The sequence below is a fragment of the Leucoraja erinacea genome, unplaced genomic scaffold (assembly GCF_028641065.1).
Source record: "Leucoraja erinacea ecotype New England unplaced genomic scaffold, Leri_hhj_1 Leri_61S, whole genome shotgun sequence".
Lineage (NCBI taxonomy): Eukaryota > Metazoa > Chordata > Chondrichthyes > Rajiformes > Rajidae > Leucoraja > Leucoraja erinaceus.
In genome coordinates, this window is record NW_026576531.1 from 452,663 (window position 1) to 473,457 (window position 20,795).

A 20,795-nucleotide genomic window follows, 5' to 3' on the forward strand; every position below is an offset into this window, starting at 1 on the left:
ACGGGGTACTGATTGTGGATGATCAGCCATGATCACATTGAATGGCGGTGCTGGCTCGAAGGGCCGAATGGCCTACTCCTGCACCTATTGTCTATTTTCTATTGAGTTGAGCAGTGGAACATGTGGAGGTTGGGAGGGTGAATGGATTTGACCATCGGCTGGCGTTATTCTCTTGTACGTTATTCTCTGCTGTCTCTAACGTGTGATTATTCTGCTTTGTCCACCAGTTGTTTGAGATCTCCATCCCCATCTCGCAAGTTCCGAAGCCGGTGACCATCAGTGTGGCCAACCACACGGGCTGCCGCTGTATGTCCAAGATGGATTTCTACAGACAAGCTCACTCCATTATCCGACGCTCCATATCCACATCCCCTTCAGAGTAAGTACCGTCATAGATCTCCAACACGCCACTGACACGCTAACGGCCTGTCGTGTGTCGGCTCACAGCGTGTCCTTGTTGTAACGTCACGGGTCCCGTGTTTCCAATCTGCCTCTTCTTCTTCTTCTTTCGTGTGGCGTGCACAGCCTATAGTTGTTGGACAACTTGTTCTATTTGATCTTCCGTTTGTGCACGTGTAGTTGATTGCATTAGTCGAAACAGGGCGGACCACGTGGTGGTTGCAATCTTCCACCCTCCAATCTGCTGCCGCTCTTGATCAAGAGTCAAGCATCAAGGGTGTTTAATTTCTATAAAGTGCTGGAGTAACTCAGCTTGTCAGGCTACAAATAAACGCACCACGTGTGTGGGAAGCAGCTGCAGATGCCGGTTTGAACTGAAGACAGACACAAAATGCTGGAGTCACTCAGTGGGCCAGCCAGCATCCCTGGAGAGAAGGAATAGGTGACGTTTCGGGTCGAGATCCTTCTTCAGACACAAGGTTCTGGCCCCACAGCCCGTGACTAGTGAGGCTGTCAAAGGTTATGGGGTTGAGAGGGAAAGATAGATCAGCCTTGATTGAATAGTGTAGACTTGCATAGTCTTTAGACTTTAGAGATACGGCACAGAAACAGGCCCCTTTACCCACTGAGGCTGCAGTGACCAGCGACCCCCGCACACTAACACTATCCAGGGGCCACAGTTTAAGAATAAGGAGTAAGCCATTTAGAACGGAGACGAGGAAACACTTTTTCTCACAGAGAGTGGTGAGTCTGTGGAATTCTCTGCCTCAGAGGGCAGTGGAGGCAGGTTCTCTGGATGCTTTCATGAAAGAACATGATGGGGCTCTTAAAGATAGTGGAATCAGAGGATATGGGGAGAAGGCAGGAACGGGGTACTGATTGTGGATGATCAGCCATGATCACGTTGAATGGCGGTGCTGGCTCGAAGGGCCGAATGGCCTCCTCCTGCACCTATTGTCTATTGTCTATTGTCCTGTACACACTAACACTATCCGACACACACTAACATTATCCTACACACACTAACACTATCCAACACACACTAGCAACAATTTACAATTTTTTTTCCAAAGCCAATTAACCTGCAAACCTGTACGTCTTTGGAGTGTGGGAGGAAACCGGAGCACCCGGAGAAAACCTGCATAGTCACAGGGAGAACGTACAGACTCCATAAAGACAGCACCCGTAGTCAGGATTGAACCTGAGACTGTGGCGTTGTGAGGCAGCAGCTCTACCCGCTGCGCCAACGCGACGCCCATCTGGCAATTCTGATTTTTTTTTAAGGTCTTCTGGTCTAACCCATCGTCAGCAAGGATGATGTACTATGTATGATGTTTCTGTGCTGCTGGTGAGGCCACACTTGTGTTCAGTTTTAATCACCCAGCTTTGGTAGGAAGAAGGTCACTTACGGTGGATAAGGTGCAGAGAACGTTTACGTTGCCAGGGTGCCTGAGCTACAGGGAGTGGTTGAGCAGGCTGGGTCACTATTCCTTGCAGCGCAGGAGGATGAGGACCGATCATATAGAGGTGTATAAAATCATGAGAGGAATAGATCGAGTAGATGCAATAGACAATAGACAATAGGTGCAGGAGTCGGCCATTTGGCCCTTCGAGCCAGCACCACCATTCAATGTGTTCATGGCTGATCATCCCTAATCAGTACCCCGTTCCTGCCTTCTCCCCACATCCCCTGACCCCGCTATCTTTAAGAGCCCTATCTAGCTCTCTCTTGAAAGCATCCAGTGTTTCCTCATCTCTGTTCTAAATGGCTTACTCCTTATTTTTAAACTGTGGCCCCGGTTCTGGACTCCCCCAACATCGGGAAAGACCATTATGGTCTTTATACTATGAGTATTACTAATTATTAATTCATTGTATCATTGATTTTTATATATTTATTAGCATGACATTGCAGTCAGGTGTGTGTGAGGCTGCATTGTGGGAATCTCTTTGTTCTGTTGCTGGTACACGCAACGTTTAAACACTCTCGACTCTCGTGAAGGTTTTGAAGAAAATGCTGATTGGTGAAGAGACATCGGTGACTGTCAATGTGATCTTTGGTAGAAGCAAGCTACTGCAGTTCCTCTTTACACACAAGTGCTGGAGTAACGCAGCGGGTCAGGCAGCATCTCCGGAGAGAAGGAATGGGTGGCGTTTCGGGTCGAGGCCCTTCTTCAGACTGAGAGTCAGGGGAAAGGGAAGCGAGAGATATAGACGATGATGTGGAGAGATACAGAACAAATGAATGAAAGAAAAAAGTAACAATGAGAATTAAAGTGTCCAGCAACCAGGAGATCAGGTTGGTCCAGGCTGGCTGAGCAAAGGTGTTCAGTGAAACGATCGCCCAGTCTGCGTTTGTTCTCGCTGATGTATAAGAGTCCACATCTTGAACAACGGATACAGTAGACGAGGTTGGAGGAGGTGCAAGTGAACCTCTGCCTAACCTGAATGGTCTGTCGGGGTCCCTGGACAGTCGAGGGAGGGGATATAGGGACAGGTGTTGCATCTTCTGCGGTTGCAGGGGAAGGTACCTGGGGAGGGGAATGGTTTGGGTGGGAAGGGATGAGTTCACCAGGAAGTTGTGGAGGGAACGGTCTCTGCGGAAAGCGCAAAGGGGTGGAGATGGGAAGATGTGGCTAGTGGTGGGCTCCCGTTGGAGGTGTCAAAAATGTCGATGGATTATGTGTTGTATGCGACGGCTGATGGGATGGAAGGTGAGGACAAGGGGTCTCTGTCTCTGTTGCTAATAGGGGGAGGGGGGGGGGCAAGGGTGGAGCAGCGGGGTACTGAGGAGACACGAGTGAGGGCCTCATCTATGATGGGAGAGGTGAACCATTCCCTAAAGAATGAGGACATCTCAGATGTTCTAGTATGGAACACCTCATCTTGGGCGCAGAGGCGGCGTAGACGGAGGAATGGGGAATCACCCTGTATCCACCTATCACTTGCCAGACTCTGTTCTGCCGCCAACTCCTCCAGTTATCTCTCCTCTACCGCAATCTGTCTGAAGAAGGGTCCCGATATAAATCATCACCTATGGTTCTCGACATTGATTTGTTTGACCTGGATCGAAACCTCCAAAACTGTGTGTGATGTATCTGTGTATCATGCCGGCCTGACAGAGAGCAACTCTCTGTGGAATATCGTGCAATCTCCTGCCTGCCCGAACATTCATTGTTTAGTGTAGAGATACAGCATGGAAACAGGCCCTTCGGCCCACCAAGTCCATGCCGACAGCTATCACCTGTTCACACTAGTTCTATCCCACTTTCACATCCACTCTCTACACAATAGGGATGATTTACAGAGGGACAATTAAACAGCAAAGCAGCACGTCCTTGGGGTGTCTTTATCATATACAGATGTTGCAAGTAGCGGAAGGAAAGTGTGAGTTGGTTTCATTTGTGGTTATGACACGTCTGTATTCATTCAATCCGGCACATTGATTGGAAGTTTATCCACTCAGACGTCACCATCATCATAACTTGCGTGCCACTGGGAGCACGGTCCCTTACACTTTCATTGACATTCATGAGCATTACATTATCATCTATTCTTCCTGTACATGAGTCAGAGTCCATGACCTCTGAAGCTCGTAGATAGACACAAAATTCTGCAGTAACTCAGCAGAATTGGCAGCATCTCTGGAGAGAAGGAATAGATCACGTTTCAAGTCGACACCCTTCTTCAGACTGAGAGTCAGGGGAGAGTGGAGAGCTTACAACCCAGTGGTATGAATATTGACTTCTGCAACTTTCCCACTCTCTCCTCCATCTTAGTTCTCGGACTAGTTTGACCGTCCTCCTGATTAAATTTTACCTTGTATGCGTTGTTGGCTCGTTCCCCCAGCTAACAATGATTTATTCTACATTTCCCTTCACCTCATCTCCTTGATGTCTCGTTTTCACACCTTACACTTCCATCTTTATGGCTCCCGCTCCTTGACTCTCAGTCTGAAGAAGGATCTCGACCTACAGCATCACCCATTCCTTCTCTCCAGAAATGTTGCCTGACCCGCTGAGTTACTCCAGCACTCTGTGAAACGTCACCTATCCATGTTCTCCACAGATGCTGCCTGACCCGCTGAGTTACTCCAGCACTCTGTGTCTGAGAGGGGAACTAATGGTATGAAAAGGTACACAACATATCAGAACCAGCACCGAAGACCTAGGAATGTTGGAGCCCACAATAGTCCATTGTTGGTTGTAGAGGAGGTGATAACATAGACCTGGTGTGAAGGGGTGATCGATGGTTGGTGTGGATGGGTGGATGTGCCTATTTCCATGCTGTATCTCTAAACTAAATTCAACAGGCAGAATAGCAACAACAACCTTCTCTCTGCCCCAACCTCACCCACCCACTGACTCTCTCTGATTGCCAGTGGGGAAGGATGTGGTGGGGGTGTGTAAGCATGTAGTGTCGTGTGGAGATGGTTGGTGAGTGGTGCAGTTGTGGTCAGTTGTGCAACGCCTGGCATTATCCCTGTCCTTGCTGCGATGTGTCATCCCCAGATGGACTCACTGACATTGACCACAGGCATCTGCTTCTGCCCGAGGTACTCCAGCCAGGCCTCTGTGGATGTTGTCACATTCACCACTCTTCCCTCAAGATCTCCCTCACACATTGCACAACTCTCCAAACTCACGCCATTCTACACTGTAAGTAAACAACACCCCAAACCTACAGACCTATCCATGTTCTCCACAGATGCTGCCTGACCCGCTGAGTTACTCCAGCACTCTGTGAAACGTCACCTATCCATGTTCTCCACAGATGCTGCCTGACCCGCTGAGTTACTCCAGCACTCTGTGAAACGTCACCTATCCATGTTCTCCACAGATGCTGCCTGACCCGCTGAGTTACTCCAGCACTCTGTGAAACGTCACCTATCCATGTTCTCCACAGATGCTGCCTGACCCGCTGAGTTACTCCAGCACTCTGTCAAACGTCACCTATCCGTGTTCTCCACAGATGCTGCCTGACCCGCTGAGTTACTCCAGCACTCTGTGAAACGTCACCTATCCATGTTCTCCACAGATGCTGCCTGACCCGCTGAGTTACTCCAGCACTCTGTGACACATCACCTATCCATGTTCTCCACAGATGCTGCCTGACCCGCTGAGTTACTCCAGCACTCTGTGAAACATCACCTATCCATGTTCTCCACAGATGCTGCCTGACCCTCTGAGTTACTCCAGCACTCTGCGAAACGTCACCTATCCATGTTCTCCACAGATGCTGCCTGAATGCTGAGTTACTCCAGCATTCTGTGTATTTTTTGTAAACCAGCACCTGCAGTTCCATGTATCAACACACCTACTCACTTAATTGGTTCAGCACAAAGCCAAGATCATCAGTGGCCAGCACTAGTTAAGGCTGTGTTTAGTCATAGAGTCATCCATGGAGGCATAATTCATTTCACTGCACTTTATTGTGCATGTGATGAATAGAAACATAGAAACATAGAAATTAGGTGCAGGAGTAGGCCATTCGGCCCTTCGAGCCTGCACCGCCATTCAATATGATCATCCAACTCAGTATCCCGTACCTGCCTTCTCTCCATACCCCCTGATCCCCTTAGCCACAAGGGCCACATCTAACTCCCTCTTAAATATAGACAATGAACTGGCCTCGACTACCCTCTGTGGCAGAGTTCCAGAGATTCACCACTCTCTGGGTGAAAAATGTTCTTCTCATCTCGGTTTTAAAGGATTTCCCCCTTATCCTTAAGCTGTGACCCCTTGTCCTGGACTTCCCCAACATCGGGAACAATCTTCCTGCATCTAGCCTGTCCAACCCCTTAAGAAAGTTTCTATAAGATCCCCTCTCAATCTCCTAAATTCTAGAGAGTATAAACCAAGTCTATCCAATCTTTCTTCATAAGACAGTCCTGACATCCCAGGAATCAGTCTGGTGAACCTTCTCTGCACTACCTCTATGGCAATAATGTCCTTCCTTAGATTTGGAGACCAAAACTGTACGCAATACTCCAGGTGTGGTCTCACCAAGACCCTGTACAACTGCAGTAGAACCTCCCTGCTCCTATACTCAAATCCTTTTGCTATGAAAGCTAACATACCATTTGCTTTCTTCACTGCCTGCTGCACCTGCATGCCTACTTTCAATGACTGGTGTACCATGACACCCAGGTCTCGCTGCATCTCCCCTTTTCCTAGTCGGCCACCATTTAGATAATAGTCTGCTTTCCTGTTTTTGCCACCAAAATGGATAACCTCACATTTATCCACATTATACTGCATCTGCCAAACATTTGCCCACTCACCCAGCCTATCCAAGTCACCTTGCAGTCTCCTAGCATCCTCCTCACAGCTAACACTGCCCCCCAGCTTTGTGTCATCCGCAAACTTGAAGATATTGCCTTCAATTCCCTCATCCAGATCATTAATATATATTGTAAATAGCTGAGGTCCCAGCACTGAGCCTTGCGGTACCCCACTAGTCACTGCCTGCCATTGTGAAAAGGACCCGTTTACTCCTACTCTTTGCTTCCTGTTTGTCAGCCAGTTCTCTATCAATACTGAACCCCCAGAGCCGTGTGCTTTAAGTTTGTATACTAATCTCTTATGTGGGACCTTGTCGAAAGCCTTCTGGAAGTCCAGATACACCACATCCACTGGTTCTCCCCTATCCACGCTACTAGTTACATCCTCGAAAAATTCTATAAGATTCGTCAGACATGATTTACCTTTTGTAAATCCATGCTGACTTTGTCCAATGATTTCACCACTTTCCAAATGTGCTGCTATCCCATCTTTAATAACTGACTCTAGCAGTTTCCCCACCGCCGATGTTAGACTAACTGGTCTGTAATTCCCCGTTTTCTCTCTCCCTCCCTTCTTAAAAAGTGGGGTTATGTTTGCTACCTGCCAATCCTCAGGAACTACTCCAGAATCTAAAGAGTTTTGAAAGATTATTACTAATGCATCCACTATTTCTGGAGCTACTTCCTTAAGTACTCTGGGATGCAGCCTATCTGGCCCTGGGGATTTATCGGCCTTTAATCCATTCAATTTACCCAACAACACTTCCCGGCTAACCGGCAAATTATTTATGTCTTCCTTAGTGAAGACGGAACCAAAGTAGTTATTCAATTGGTCCGCCATATCCTTGTTCCCCATGATCAACTCACCTGTTTCTGACTGCAAGGGACCTACATTTGTTTTAACTAATCTCTTTCTTTTCACATATCTATAAAAACTTTTGCAGTCAGTTTTTATGTTCCCTGCCAGTTTTCTTTCATAATCTATTTTTCCTTTCCTAATTAAGCCCTTTGTCCTCCTCTGCTGGTCTCTGAATTTTTCCCAGTCCTCCGGTATGCTGCTTTTTCTGGCTAATGTGTACGCATCATCCTTCGCTTTGATACTATCCCTGATTTCCCTTGTTATCCATGGATGTACTACCTCCCCTGATTTATTCTTTTGCCAAACTGGGATGAACAATTTTTGTAGTTCATCCATGCAGTCTTTAAATGTCTTCCATTGCATATCCACCGTCAACCCTTTTAGAATTAATTGCCAGTCAATCTTGGCCAATTCACGTCTCATACCCTCAAAGTTACCTTTCTTTAAGTTCAGAACGATTGTTTCTGAATTAACAATGTCACTCTCCATCCTAATGAAGAACTCAACCATATTATGGTCACTCTTGCCCAAGGGGGCACGTACAACAAGATTGCTAACTAAACCCTTCCTCATTACTCAATACCCAGTCTAAAATAGCCTGCTCTCTCGTTGGTTCCTCTACATGTTGATTTAGATAACTATCCCGCATACATTCCAAGAAATCCTCTTCCTCAGCACCCCTGCCAATTTGATTCACCCATTCTATATGTAGATTGAAGTCACCCATTATAACTGTTTTGCCTTTGTCGCACGCATTTCTAATTTCCTGTTTGATACCATCTCCAACTTCACTACTACTGTTAGGTGGCCTGTACACAACACCCACCAGCGTTTTCTGCCCCTTAGTGTTTCGCAGCTCTACCCATACTGATTCCACATCCTCCAAACTAATGTCCTTCCTTTCCATTGCATTCATCTCCTCTCTAATCAGCAACGCTACCCCACCTCCTTTTCCTTTCTCTCTATCCCTCCTGAATATTAAATATCCCTGGATATTCAGCTCCCAGCCTTGGTCACCCTGGAGCCATGTCTCCGTGATCCCAACTATATCATAGTCATTAATAGCTATCTGCACTTTCAACTCATCCACCTTATTGCGAATGCTCTTTGCATTGAGACACAAAGCCTTCAGGCTTGTTTTTACAACACTTTTACCCCTTATACAATTATGTTGAAAAGTGGCCCTTTTTGATTTTTACCCTGGTTTTGTCTGCCTGCCACTTTTACTTTTCACCTTGCTACCTATTGCTTCTATCCTCATTTTACACCCCTCTGTCTCTACGCTCACACATTTAAGAAACCCTTTCCTTTAACTCCATCCTCCACTATCCCATTCGACACCCCACCCCCCTTATTCAATTTAAAACCACCCGTGTAGCAGTGGCAAATGTGCCTGCCAGAATGCTGGTCCCACACCTGTTAAGATGCAATCCGCCCCTTTTGTGCAGTTCCCCCTTACACCAAAACAGATCCCAGTGATCTAAGAATCTAAATCTCTGCTCCGTGTACCAGTTCCTCAGCCACACGTTCAGGTCCCGTATCTCCCTGTTCCTGCTCTCGCCAGCATGGGGAACTGGAAGCAAACCGGAGATAACAACCCTGTAGGTCCTGCTTTTCAGTATTTTTCCGAGCTCTCTAAAGTCACGCTGCAGAATATTCATCCCCTTCTTTCCGACATCGTTTGTGCCGACATGCACTACCACGTCCGGATGTTCACCTTCGCCCTTGAGGATTTTCTGCACTCTGTCCGTGACATCCTGGATCCTGGCTCCGGGAAGGCAGCACACCATCCTCGCATCCCGTCTGTTGCCGCAGAAACCCCTGTCCGTACCTCTCACAATGGAGTCTCCCACAACAATGGCATTGCCTGCCTTAGGCCTTTTTGGTTTTGGCTCAACAGCCCTATTCGCATCGCAAGCCAATCCGCCGCTCAGTGTAAACACGTCTTCTGTCCCAACAGCTTCTAAGCGGGTGAACCTGTTTACAAGAGGTACACCACCCGGGGACGTTGGCATTCCATGCTTCACTCCCTTTCTCACTGTCTCCCACCTTCTCTCTTCCAGTACCTTAGGTGTAACAATCGTACTGTAGGACTTGTCGAGGAACGACTCCGTTTCTCGTACGAACCGGAGGTCATCCACTTGCTTCTCCAGTTCCCCAACACGGCCCTTCAGGAGCTCTACCTGGATGCACTTCTCGCATTTGTAGCAGCCAGAGGCACCAGCGGTGTCCTTGACCTCCCACATACTGCAAGCATCGCACTGAATCAGCTTGCCTGACATCTCCTTCTTCGTCTCTACCTCTCAAGCGTATTGCGTGGTCTCCTCTCCTCAGCCTCCTCGCCGAAGACTCTCGAGCCAAAGACTCACACTTTACTCACAGACACTTTTCTCACAGGGCACTTCCCTCACAAGGCCGCTCACTCACTGCCGCTCGCTAAGAGCCGTCTTGCTTAAATTGACTGATAAATTGCCTGATTTACCAATTTACAAACCAAATTCCTCAGTTTTCAACTGTTTTCCCGGCACCGACTCACTTCTCTCCTCCCACTTGGGCTAGAGCCAATCAGTCGTATCTCTTGCTAATCTCCTGCTGCTGTTGCTTCCAAATCTACAGCAGTTCTGAGTAAAGACTGCCTGTCCTAGGCCTTTACTTGAACTGTTTTCACCCCTCTGACTCACTTCTCTCCTCCCACTTGGGCTAGAGCCAATCAGTCGTATCTCTTGCTAATCTCCTGCTGCTGTTGCTCCCAAATCTACAGCAGTTCTGATTGAATAAATCTGATTGATTGATTGATTGATTGATTGATTGATTGATTGATTGATTACCTGATTGATCAATCGACTGATTGATTGATTGATCTATCGATCGATCGATCGATCGATTGATTGATTGATTGATTGATTGGGTGATTGATTGATTTATTGATTGATTGATTGATTGATTGATTGATTGATTGATTGATCGATTGGTCGATCGATTGATTGATTGATTGATTAATTGATTGATTGATTTATCTATTGATTGGTGATTGGGTGATTGAATGATTGGTCGATTGATTGATTGATTGATTGATTGATTGATTGATTGATTGATTGATTGATTGATTGTGATTGATTGATTGATTGATTGGTCAATCGATTGATTGATTGATTGGCTGATTGGCTGATTGATTGATCGATTGATTGATTGATTGGTTGATTGATTTATTGATTGTTTGATTGATTGATTGATTGATTGATCCAGCATGGGAACAGGCCATTCGGCCCAACTAATCAATGTCGATCAAGATCTAAGCTCGGCCCTTGCCTGCCTTTGCCCCATGTCCCACTAAAATGTTCAGATCTAAATACGTGCACAAGTGTCTTTTAAACGTTGTGACAGTGCGTGGCCGGTTGCTGTATAAACCCACGACCGTTTGTGTGAAGACGTTGCCGCCCAGATTGCTGGTATAGGTTTAGATTTGTTACTGTCACAGGCACAGTGTAATGTCTTATTTTGTACACTATTCAATCAGATCAGATATACTGTACATAGATACAATGAACTCAAGTACAATAGATGCTTCTTTCCCCTCTCACCTTAAACCACTTAGACAATAGACAATAGACAGGAGTAAACCATTCGGCCCTTCGAGCCAGCACCGCCATTCAATGTGATCATAGCTGATCATCCCCAATCAGTACCCCGATTGGTTCTTGGTTCCCCAGTGATTCTATTCAGATTCAGGGACAGTTTGTTCCCGGCTGTTATCAGGCAACTGAAACTCTGAGCAACTCGAGTGGTCCTGACCTCCCATCTATCATTGGAGACCTTTGAGCTATCTTTAATCGGGCTTTATCTTGCACGGAATATTGTCCACTGTAGCTGAGCACTGTGGACAGCTTGATTGTGATCATGTATATCCCTTTCTTTGACTGGACAGCATGCAAACAAAAGGGGCTGTCCCACTTGGGAGACCTAATTGGCGAGTTTAGGGGAGTTTGAAAAAATGTCATGTTGAAGACTAGCTTCGACTAGCTACGCCTATCTTCGGGAAAATTGGACACCGAATAGTGGAGAGTGAAGCCGACCTCCCTTCGATCTCCATCGACTATGATGAAGACTATCTATGACTATCTTCGACTACCCTTGATTACCTACGACTAACATGCCGACCTACTACGACGTACTATGACTAAACCTAGGTGCTCCAGTTGCCTCCAACATCCTAAAGACGTGCTGGTTTCTAGGTGAATCGGCCCACTGTAAATTGCCCTTAGTGTGTAGGGCGTGGATATGTGTCAATGGTTGATCAATGGTCAGCGTGGACTCGGTGGGGTCAAGGAAAGGGCATTCACGTCGATCGCGGCCCCTGTTTCCACCAATCTTTCCACTACCATGGACAAGAAGCACAAGTAGCGACAAGACAACACCGTTGTGCAGATGCTGAGATGTGTGTTCAGCTCTGGCTGAACAACTTCTAATCTTGTGTGTGGACTCAGTAAGAAGTAGAGTAGACTCGGTGGGATGAAGGGCCTGTCTCCATGCTGTACCTTTAAACTAAACAAAGGTGAACTAAACCATACTCCGTTTCTCGTGTGGAGTTCTCAATAGACAATAGGTGCAGGAGTAGGCCATTCGGCCCTTCGAGACAGCACCGCCATTCAATGTGAGCATAGCTGATGATCCACAATCAGTAACCCGTTCCTGCCTTCTCCCCATATCCTTCTCTGTAACTTAATCTGCAGCTTCCTCCCTGTTCCAGTAAAGTTGTGATTTGAGGTATGCAATCCTTATAAAACATTCCACCTTGTAGGTATGTTACAAAACCTACCTGAATCGTGGCTGAGCATCTGCCCCACCCCTTGTGTGTGATTTTGGCGCTGTTTAGAGGGGGCGGGTTTAAAACGCTATTTTTACTAGGCTGTTGCAATCGAAAATGTTCAGCCTAGTAAATCATTAACGGAAAATCGCTGAAAGACCCCGTCGCAAAAGGTATTATTAGTTTTTATGGCCTTGTAAAATAGTTAGAGTAATTTAAAAATCACTCTCTAAACTCGCAACCTCTCGCAGCCCCAGGGTTTTATAAAGCAAACAATTAAAGGTATGTACCTTATTTTTACATTAAATGGGGCATGTATATAACCCTGTTATTAAAGTTTTCTATAGCGAGTAGCTCATTTTGGGCTCTTTATATCCCGCAGTATTTTTCTGGGCATTTGAGGGCATAAATCTAGCGCAATGTGAACGTTCTAAACCAGCGCGTTCCACATGAACCCACTAGAAAGCCGATTTAAATTGACTTTAATAGTAAGATTAAACGAGTACTTACCAGTACGAAGTTTGATCTGTATTTTATGAGGAGTTACGGTGAGGGATTAAGTGAAGACCCCAGCTCCAGTGCGCATGCGGCATACTTCGAAGCAGCGGTGTGAAATCACAGAATAGACACAATATTTGAAGTAAGATAGTAAAGATCACGAGACATCAGTTTATTAGCTTGATCTGTATAACGAGGGTGGGAGCGGCGGGCACTTAATCCCTCACCGTAACTCCTCATAAAATACAGATCAAACTTCGTACTGGTAAGTACTCGTTTAATCTTACTATTTTACTTCGGAGTCACGTGAGTGATTCCGTGAAGACTTCAAAGGTCTGTGATTTCAAACCGTGTAACAGTTTTTATTTCACTCACTGCCGAAGTTTATGAGGGAGGAAGTGTTATCGTAATCAACCAGTTGATCTGCTTTCAAAAGAAACAGAAAGGTATTTGTTAACAATAACAACATAACAGAGCTCCTCTGAGCTTAAATTAATATTGCAGTTTGTAATATTCTCCTGCAATTAAATCAGGTTTATCAACGGTTTATAATAAAAAATGTTCTGAACGCGGTTCCCTTGACCATTCTGCTGTATTGAAAATGTGGTCAACCGGGATGTCCATTCGTTCAGCCGCTGATACCAATGCTGCCCTAGTGGAATGGGATTAAATGTATTATTATCTATTCCGGCAGCTTTCAGTACCTGTTTGAGCCACCTTGGAGTGGTTTGGCTCGTACCCCGTTTTGGGTTACTGTGGTTGACCCATAGGCTTTCCTCTCCCTCTAAGATAGTGAGTTGTGTCTATATATAGTAGTAGATGGGTCACCACACTCAACCTGGACTCTGGTGGGTAGGCCCGGAATCCCACCAGTGAATCGGGCGTTCCTGGTCCATATAGCCATATAACGACTACAGCACGGAAAACACAGGCGATCTCGACCCTGCTAGTTCGTGCCGAATCCATATACCTGCGAGTTAGATTTTACCAGACCTAAATATGAACTTGATGCGTCTGGGGTAATCACCATGTATCCAGTCTAGTTTATGGAGTGACCGGACTCTTTGAGCGTGTACGAGAGCCATAAGCATGAGCCTTTTTTAAAACATAGATTAAGCAAGCTGAGGGATCTGGCTGGTGCCATTCTCTGAGGTATGTCAATATCACACCAATATCCCATACATGGGTATATACCTGGGTGTTTGGGGCTTATATTATAGTTGCCCTTCATAAGTTTACCTTCAGTGGATGGGATCCCATGCTCTGCTGACATGCGGTTTTAGATAAGCAGATAAGGCGCTCCATGCTGTATTTACGGCACTGTAACTCACCTTTTAGTCATGGTGTAGATGTTCCAGGAACTCCAATACGTCAGTGGTTGAATAGTTCGTTGTCCCTGCGTCGTGGCAGTATTTTACCCATGTTAGCTTTTAGTGACTGTTCGCAGGGATGCCGACATGGTGGTAATGGTTCCTTTGGATAATCCCAGTCCCTGGTAAGGTCTATTCAAAACCTGCACCCAGGAGTTTGAAGTTTCCCTGGCATGGGTGGCTTATGCCTGATACTGGGTTGAGTCAGCAACCATGGTCCACTAGGGAAATCCATAGGTGACTCGCCCACCGTGTCGTGATGAACTGGGAACCATGGCTGTAGGCCGGTCAGGCACGTTCAATATCTCGGAGACAGATCCCATCTGTATTGCGAAGTGCCCGACTGATGAGGCAGAAGGGAGGAAGGCAAAGCAGAAATTCCCCCTTCCAGCGTATAGGCATCTATCGCTGCTGCCTCTAATCTGGTTCCTAAGGCACATACATGGGTTACTGGTGATTCCGTCTTGTGCAACCAAATTGATATCTGGCTTTCAAACTGCTTAATAAATTTAGCAGATATTTTGGGTTATGACATCTATTCAATGTAATCATAAATTGTACCCCGTGACATGGTGTCTCCCACTGTGTTCTAGCTTCCTAGGACATAGGCAGCTGATAGTTAAAATGTCTTTTGACACACCATTGCCAGATTTGTTTGACCAATTTGTTGCACAATAATGATTATTATGCTCCCCATATGGTTGATATAAGCCACCTCCATAGTATTATCAATCCGTAACCACATATGTACGTGCTGCATTTGAAATGCATATGCTTTTTAGCCCAATAGGCGATCACCAATCCCAAGAAGTTGATGCCCGGTATGTGTAGTAACGATGTTTGTGACTTGGTCCATCTGTTACCTGTGCTGGATATGGAGTTTAGTTGCTCCCCAGCCTAAAGTACTGGCATTGGTTTTTAAAATAACCAAGTTGGGATTGGTGATGATAATAGGGCTGAAAACTATGCCAAATATATGTCTGCCCACCACCTTAATTGTGATATAGCTTCAGTGGGTACATTCATGATTTGATTATAGTGACCCAAGTGTCTTGGCAAAGTAACAGTCATATGGACGGAATTGTTATTGAAGCCCAGATAATCCTTGGTAGTAACGCTTCAATTCTGGTTTATCTGGGCGTGGGATGAACCTCAGCTTTAGGGAGCTGTTTCGTAGCTAGAACTGCTCCACAGCTAATTCCTTTGTTTCCCCTAATATGAGGATATCATCCAATATGTGCCATGATTATGCTTGTTTTCTTAATATTTTCATGGCCATTTTTAATAGTTTAGGGCGGAGGTTTAGACCATATGAAATGCTATATGCTCCCATGGTTGCCCTAACCGGGATATCCATGATCCAGGTAAATATATTTAGGTATCTATAATGATCCTAGTGTATGGTATAAGATAGTTAGCATCTCCCATATCAATGCTCCCCATAGGTATCCTAGGGAGATCAGATGTCTGGCAGTGACAAAACTCCACCTCCATCTTAAAGTGGATATACTCAACAGATTTATTTAGTGATATTAGATCAATGATGATGCTACATTCATCATCTTTTATAGTTTTGGTGAATATATTCGATACAAATTCCAATCCGTTTAGTAATGTGCCTGTTTAGTTCAGCTTGCCTTCTCACTTCTCTTTTCTTAGAGGGAGAAACAGCCCTTTGGGCGCATTGCTGAACTGGCAGTAAAATGCCCAATTTGAATTCGTTTTTATCCTCTAATGCTGTTGAGTACATTTTGGTTATTTGTGACAGCATCCCATGCTTAGCCCACTCCCCATGCAGTTTAGTAGAACACCCTTGTTTTAGTGTAAATTGGGAGGAACCAGACTACCTACCTCCATGCTTGTTGTTTTTCATGAAGGCGTAGTTTGCTGGTATGCTGGTGCTGTCGGTGGGGCGGCGCATCTTCCCACGGCTCCGCTCTGGGCCCCGTCTAAAAAGAACTATGGGGGATCTGCAGCGGTCACCAGGCTTTCACCAGTCCTTGTTTGATATTGGTGGTGGATGCCGAGGGGTGCTGCCAGCTGGGTGTTGGATGTGATGTCCTGCTCGTCCCATAGCCTGCTCCCTCTTCCCCGCAGCAGCGGTTTGCATAGCCCCATATATTCGGGGTTGCGGGCAGGTCTATATGCACCATCGTTCAGTCGAGTATCCCAAATATGGGAACATCTTAGGCGTCAGCACCAAAGGCGAGCAAAGGTGGTAACATCTTGACCTTCTGTAGAATTCGCTGCTTGTCTGTGAGTCTACGAGACCCAGCTGCCTGCGGATTTGCCTCTGGAAAGGCCTGTTCCTGCAGGGCTTTTGTTGGGAAGATGGTCGCGTGGAGGAGCCATGTAGTGGCCCACGACACCCAGTGGCTCTTCTTGATCCTGCTCCCCTGGCATACTGCTGTTCTCGTCCGCCTGCCCAGCGCTTAAGCCAGCCCAGCCCTGGCCTCCTTAGCCCTTAAAAAAGGAGCATAAAGGATGCGCTAAATGGGAGGAGGCAAAGCACTCCACTCCGCTGTTGCATCAATCCCTCGACAAGGGAGATGGCTAGTGCAATAGCACTGGGGTAGGAGTCAGCTCCCTTGGCATTCAGCCAGTGCCCCTTTACACCGGCGGCACAGGGAGCGGCTCGGTGTCGAGTGAGCGGGAGCATGGAAATAGCTCCACCGCTACCGGTGGCTGCCTCCCAGACAAGGACCCTCGTGTGGAGTTGGGCAGGCAGTCCTTCTCCTGGAGGTGAACTTCATGACCTCCTCTGGCTTGGGGAGACAGACATACTCATTTTTGCTGTCTCCAACCTGTTCCAGCTTGGAGGAAGATGGCTCCTGTAGAACCTGTAAATTGGTAAGATTTCCCCTTACCTGTATGTAGAGGCTGCCTGCCGTTTTCCAGGCGGCGTTGTGGCGGTTCCCGGGCGGTGATTCTCCTGGTCAGGAGTCTGCAGGGCTGCCGGTCGGGTTTTTTAAAATTTCCCGCCGGTCCGCGGCTGTACGGAACAGCTGTTCAGCGGACCGGCATTAGCGCAGCTCCTAGCAGCGGTCCGCAGCGTTAGCGGTCCGGGTGGCACCTTTGGTCCGCAGCGTTAGCGGTCCGGGTGGCACCTTTTCCCCGTCACTGTCGGCCCCACGCTGGAGTCGAAACGGGGCCCGCTCACCATGCCTCACTTTGCTCCCGCTGGAGCAAAAACCACAAGGCCCGATTAAGGTAAGTACTTACCTCTCGTCCTTGGATGCAGGAGCGCCCGACTCCCGCTGGCTGCCGCGTTCTGCACGCTGTGCGATAATGCCGCATGCGCACTGGAGCTGGGGTCTTCACGGAATCACTCACGTGACTCCGAAGTAAAATTTACAGCAATTGAACACTAAATTCCTTCCATTTGGCCTATAAATGGATGTAAATGAGATTTAAAAATCATGTTTTATTGTGAATTATTTGTGAATATTATTTGGGCACTTGGGCTATTTAAAAATGTTAATCATTTATTAAGAAATGGATAGATGTTTAGATCTAGTAAATTGAAGTTTGAAATTAGCTACAATTGGGTAACTAACTAATTATATGCTTTAATTTCAGGTCATCCAAGTTAGATTATTTTATATTTGTTTCAGAATGGTTCAATCTATGATAACTGAAAATTTCATTCAGTTCTCTTAATTTTTAAGAAGGTTATGGGCTTTTGACTGTCCACGATCACAGCTTTTTTGTTATGTCCATAGAAAATCAATAGGGAACAAGATGCTAATTTCCGAGTATGAAAATGGTCATAACCTTTTTATTACTTGAGATATGAAAGTGAATTAGGTGTCAAATTAAACTTATTGTTATGCTTTATCTGATGGGATAAATTGCAGACTTGATTTTTTAAATCTCAAAATTTTGTAACATTGTTACACCTTGTGCATCACACACTAACTACGCCTCACGGCCATCCACCCATTGAAACCTGTTGACAGAAATAATTGAAAAACATAGGACTGACTTTAAAATAAACTACAATTAACTTTCCAGGGGACTTGGGCTGCCCAGGATCTGTTTTTAGAAACGTCTATTGTTATTAAATCTCAGAGCTCCCCAGCTCTGTGACGTGGGAATGGGTACAGTTTTTGAATGCTGCTGCGTGGAGTGAGAAAACGCACACCTCCAGGAACAGCTTCTTCCCTACAGCCATCGGGCTATTAAACACAATAAAAAATAAGGGCCTGTCATACGGAAGCGAAGTTCGCGCTAAGTACGCGCGTGACATCATTTGCGTCATACTTACCAATCAGCTGGGCAGGAGGCGGGCCGACTGAATTTGGGCGTCGCATGGCGTCGGGCAGTGACGTCATCATGCAACGCCACGCGCTAGGCGTACAACGGCAAGAAGCTGCATACGACGTCGACGCTGCATACGACCGCAATGCGCCCGCACGCAAAGATTTCGGACACTGTCAGATTTTTGGAGCCCCTCGCGATGTCGGGACCAGCCCCGCACAACTCCGCGCTTCTAAGTGGGACCGGCCCCGCGGTGCCCGTACACCTCAAGTGACCACGAGGTCGTGTAATTTGCGAGCCGAGGTCGCCTAAGTGGGACAGGCCCTTTAAGCTCTGAACTGCAACAGATTATCATTATTATTGCACTATTTTTGTAATGTATTGAGTATGTGTGCATGTGTATACACACACTGAACTGTTCTACTCCCGTTATGTACCATGTTTACATATTCTGCTGTGCTGCAGCTAGCGAGAATCTCATTGTCCTATCTGGGACGATTGACAATAAAACTCTCTTGACGCTTCAGGGACAGTTTCTTCCCGGCTGTTCCCAGCAAGTGAACCATCCAGCCAAGATTCAAGATTCAAGAGAGTTTATTATCATGTCTCCCAGATAGGACAATGAAATTCTTGCTTTGCTTCAGCACAACAGAATATATTAGGCATGGATACAGAACAGATCAGTGTGTCCATATACCATTATATAAATATAAACACACATGAATAAATAAAACAGATAAAGTGCAAATAAACAGATAATGGGCTAATAATGTTCAGAGTTTTGTTTGAGTTGAGTTTAATAGCAATAACCACAACCAGAGAGCAGTGCTGAACTACTATCTACCTCGTTGGTAACCCTCAGACTATCTTTAATCGGACTTTACTGCCTTTACCTTGCACTAAACGTTATTCCCTTATCATGTGTCTGTACACTGTGGACGGCTGGATTGTAATCATGTGTTGTCTTTCCGCTGACTGGTTAGCACGCAACAAATATGTGACAATAAACTAAACTGAACTAAACTAACAATGCTGCCTGATCTGCTGAGTTCTTCAGGTACTTTGTTGGTTACTTGTATAAAGCAGCAACTGCAGTTCCTTCCACCTCCTTTAAGCTAAAGTAGTAAACTAAATGTTCATGGCAGAAACTTGCTCTCTCTATCACAGAGACAGGGAGCCAGGGGCCTGGTGATCTTACACCAGGCTGTATGCTCACTGGTTTACAGGATAGTGTGGTCTGCTGGAGTCTGTATTCAGAGAGGGACAATGGAGATGCCAGCTCACACTCACAGCCCATACCCTGGTCTAGAGACACAAGTGTGATCAGGGTAGACACAAAATGCTGGAGTAACTCAGCAGGTCAGGCAGCATCTCTGGAGGGAAGGAATGGGTGACGTTTCGGGTCTGTCCCGCTGAGTTACTCCAGTATTTTGTGTCTACCTTTGATTTAAACCAGCATCTGCAGTTCCTTCCTACACAAGTGTGATGAGGGTCAGGGTCAGATTGACTCTAGGGCAGGAGATGACACTGGCTGGGGTCATGGGTGGGGATAGGTGATGTGAGCTGCTATAACCATATAACCATATAATAATTACAGCACGGAAACAGTCCATCTCGACCCTTCTAGTCCGTGCCGAACACGTATTCTCCCCTAGTCCCATATACCTGCGCTCAGACCATAACCCTCCATTCCTTTCCCGTCCATATAACTATCCAATTTATTTTTAAATGATAAAAACGAGCCTGCCTCCACCACTATGTTGGGGGAGTTGACACACTTACCTCAACATGACAGTGGGGTGTCCATTGCCACTAAAAATACCTGCACCTCACATAGTGAGAGAGCATTGACACTTCCCCCTGCCCTTCACCTGTACATGCCCTTCACCTGTACATACCCTCACCTGTCCAGTTTCTGTTTCTCCATGATACAATGAGCAGGTGAATGCTGGGACCATTGAACTGTCTGTAATCGCTGCCTCATTTCAACAAAACCATTTTTGTTTCCTCCACAGCTGTTTGATGGCAAACAAAACATGCCCCAGGAATCACATCTGGAATAGTTTTTTGTGCAGATGTGTACTGCAGTACGATCTCAGTGGGCTTCTACCGTCAGAAGGTGGAGCAGGTGAGTGAGATTATTTACTGAATGACTGCACACTCCACACTCCACCACTCAGTGTGACACGGGTCACCTGAACAACCGGACTGAGCGCGACCTCCGGACTCAGCCACGGCTTGTAGACTCACACTTCAGCCACTCACGGCTTCTAGACTCACAATTCAGTTACTAACGGCTGGTGGACTCACAGTTCTGCTCAA

The 20,795-nt window shown here is 46.3% G+C and overlaps 1 protein-coding gene across 1 annotated transcript in view; it reads left to right on the forward strand.

Moving 5' to 3' along the window:
• The window catches only part of vegfc (vascular endothelial growth factor c), a 51,327-nt gene that overhangs the window by 22,471 nt on the left and 8,061 nt on the right, over positions 1–20,795 (forward strand). Inside the window, exons 3-4 of the mRNA XM_055631021.1 lie at positions 228–379; positions 20,489–20,601. Of these exons, the coding sequence (XP_055486996.1) occupies positions 228–379; positions 20,489–20,601 (265 nt within the window). The remainder of the gene's footprint in view (positions 1–227; positions 380–20,488; positions 20,602–20,795) is intronic.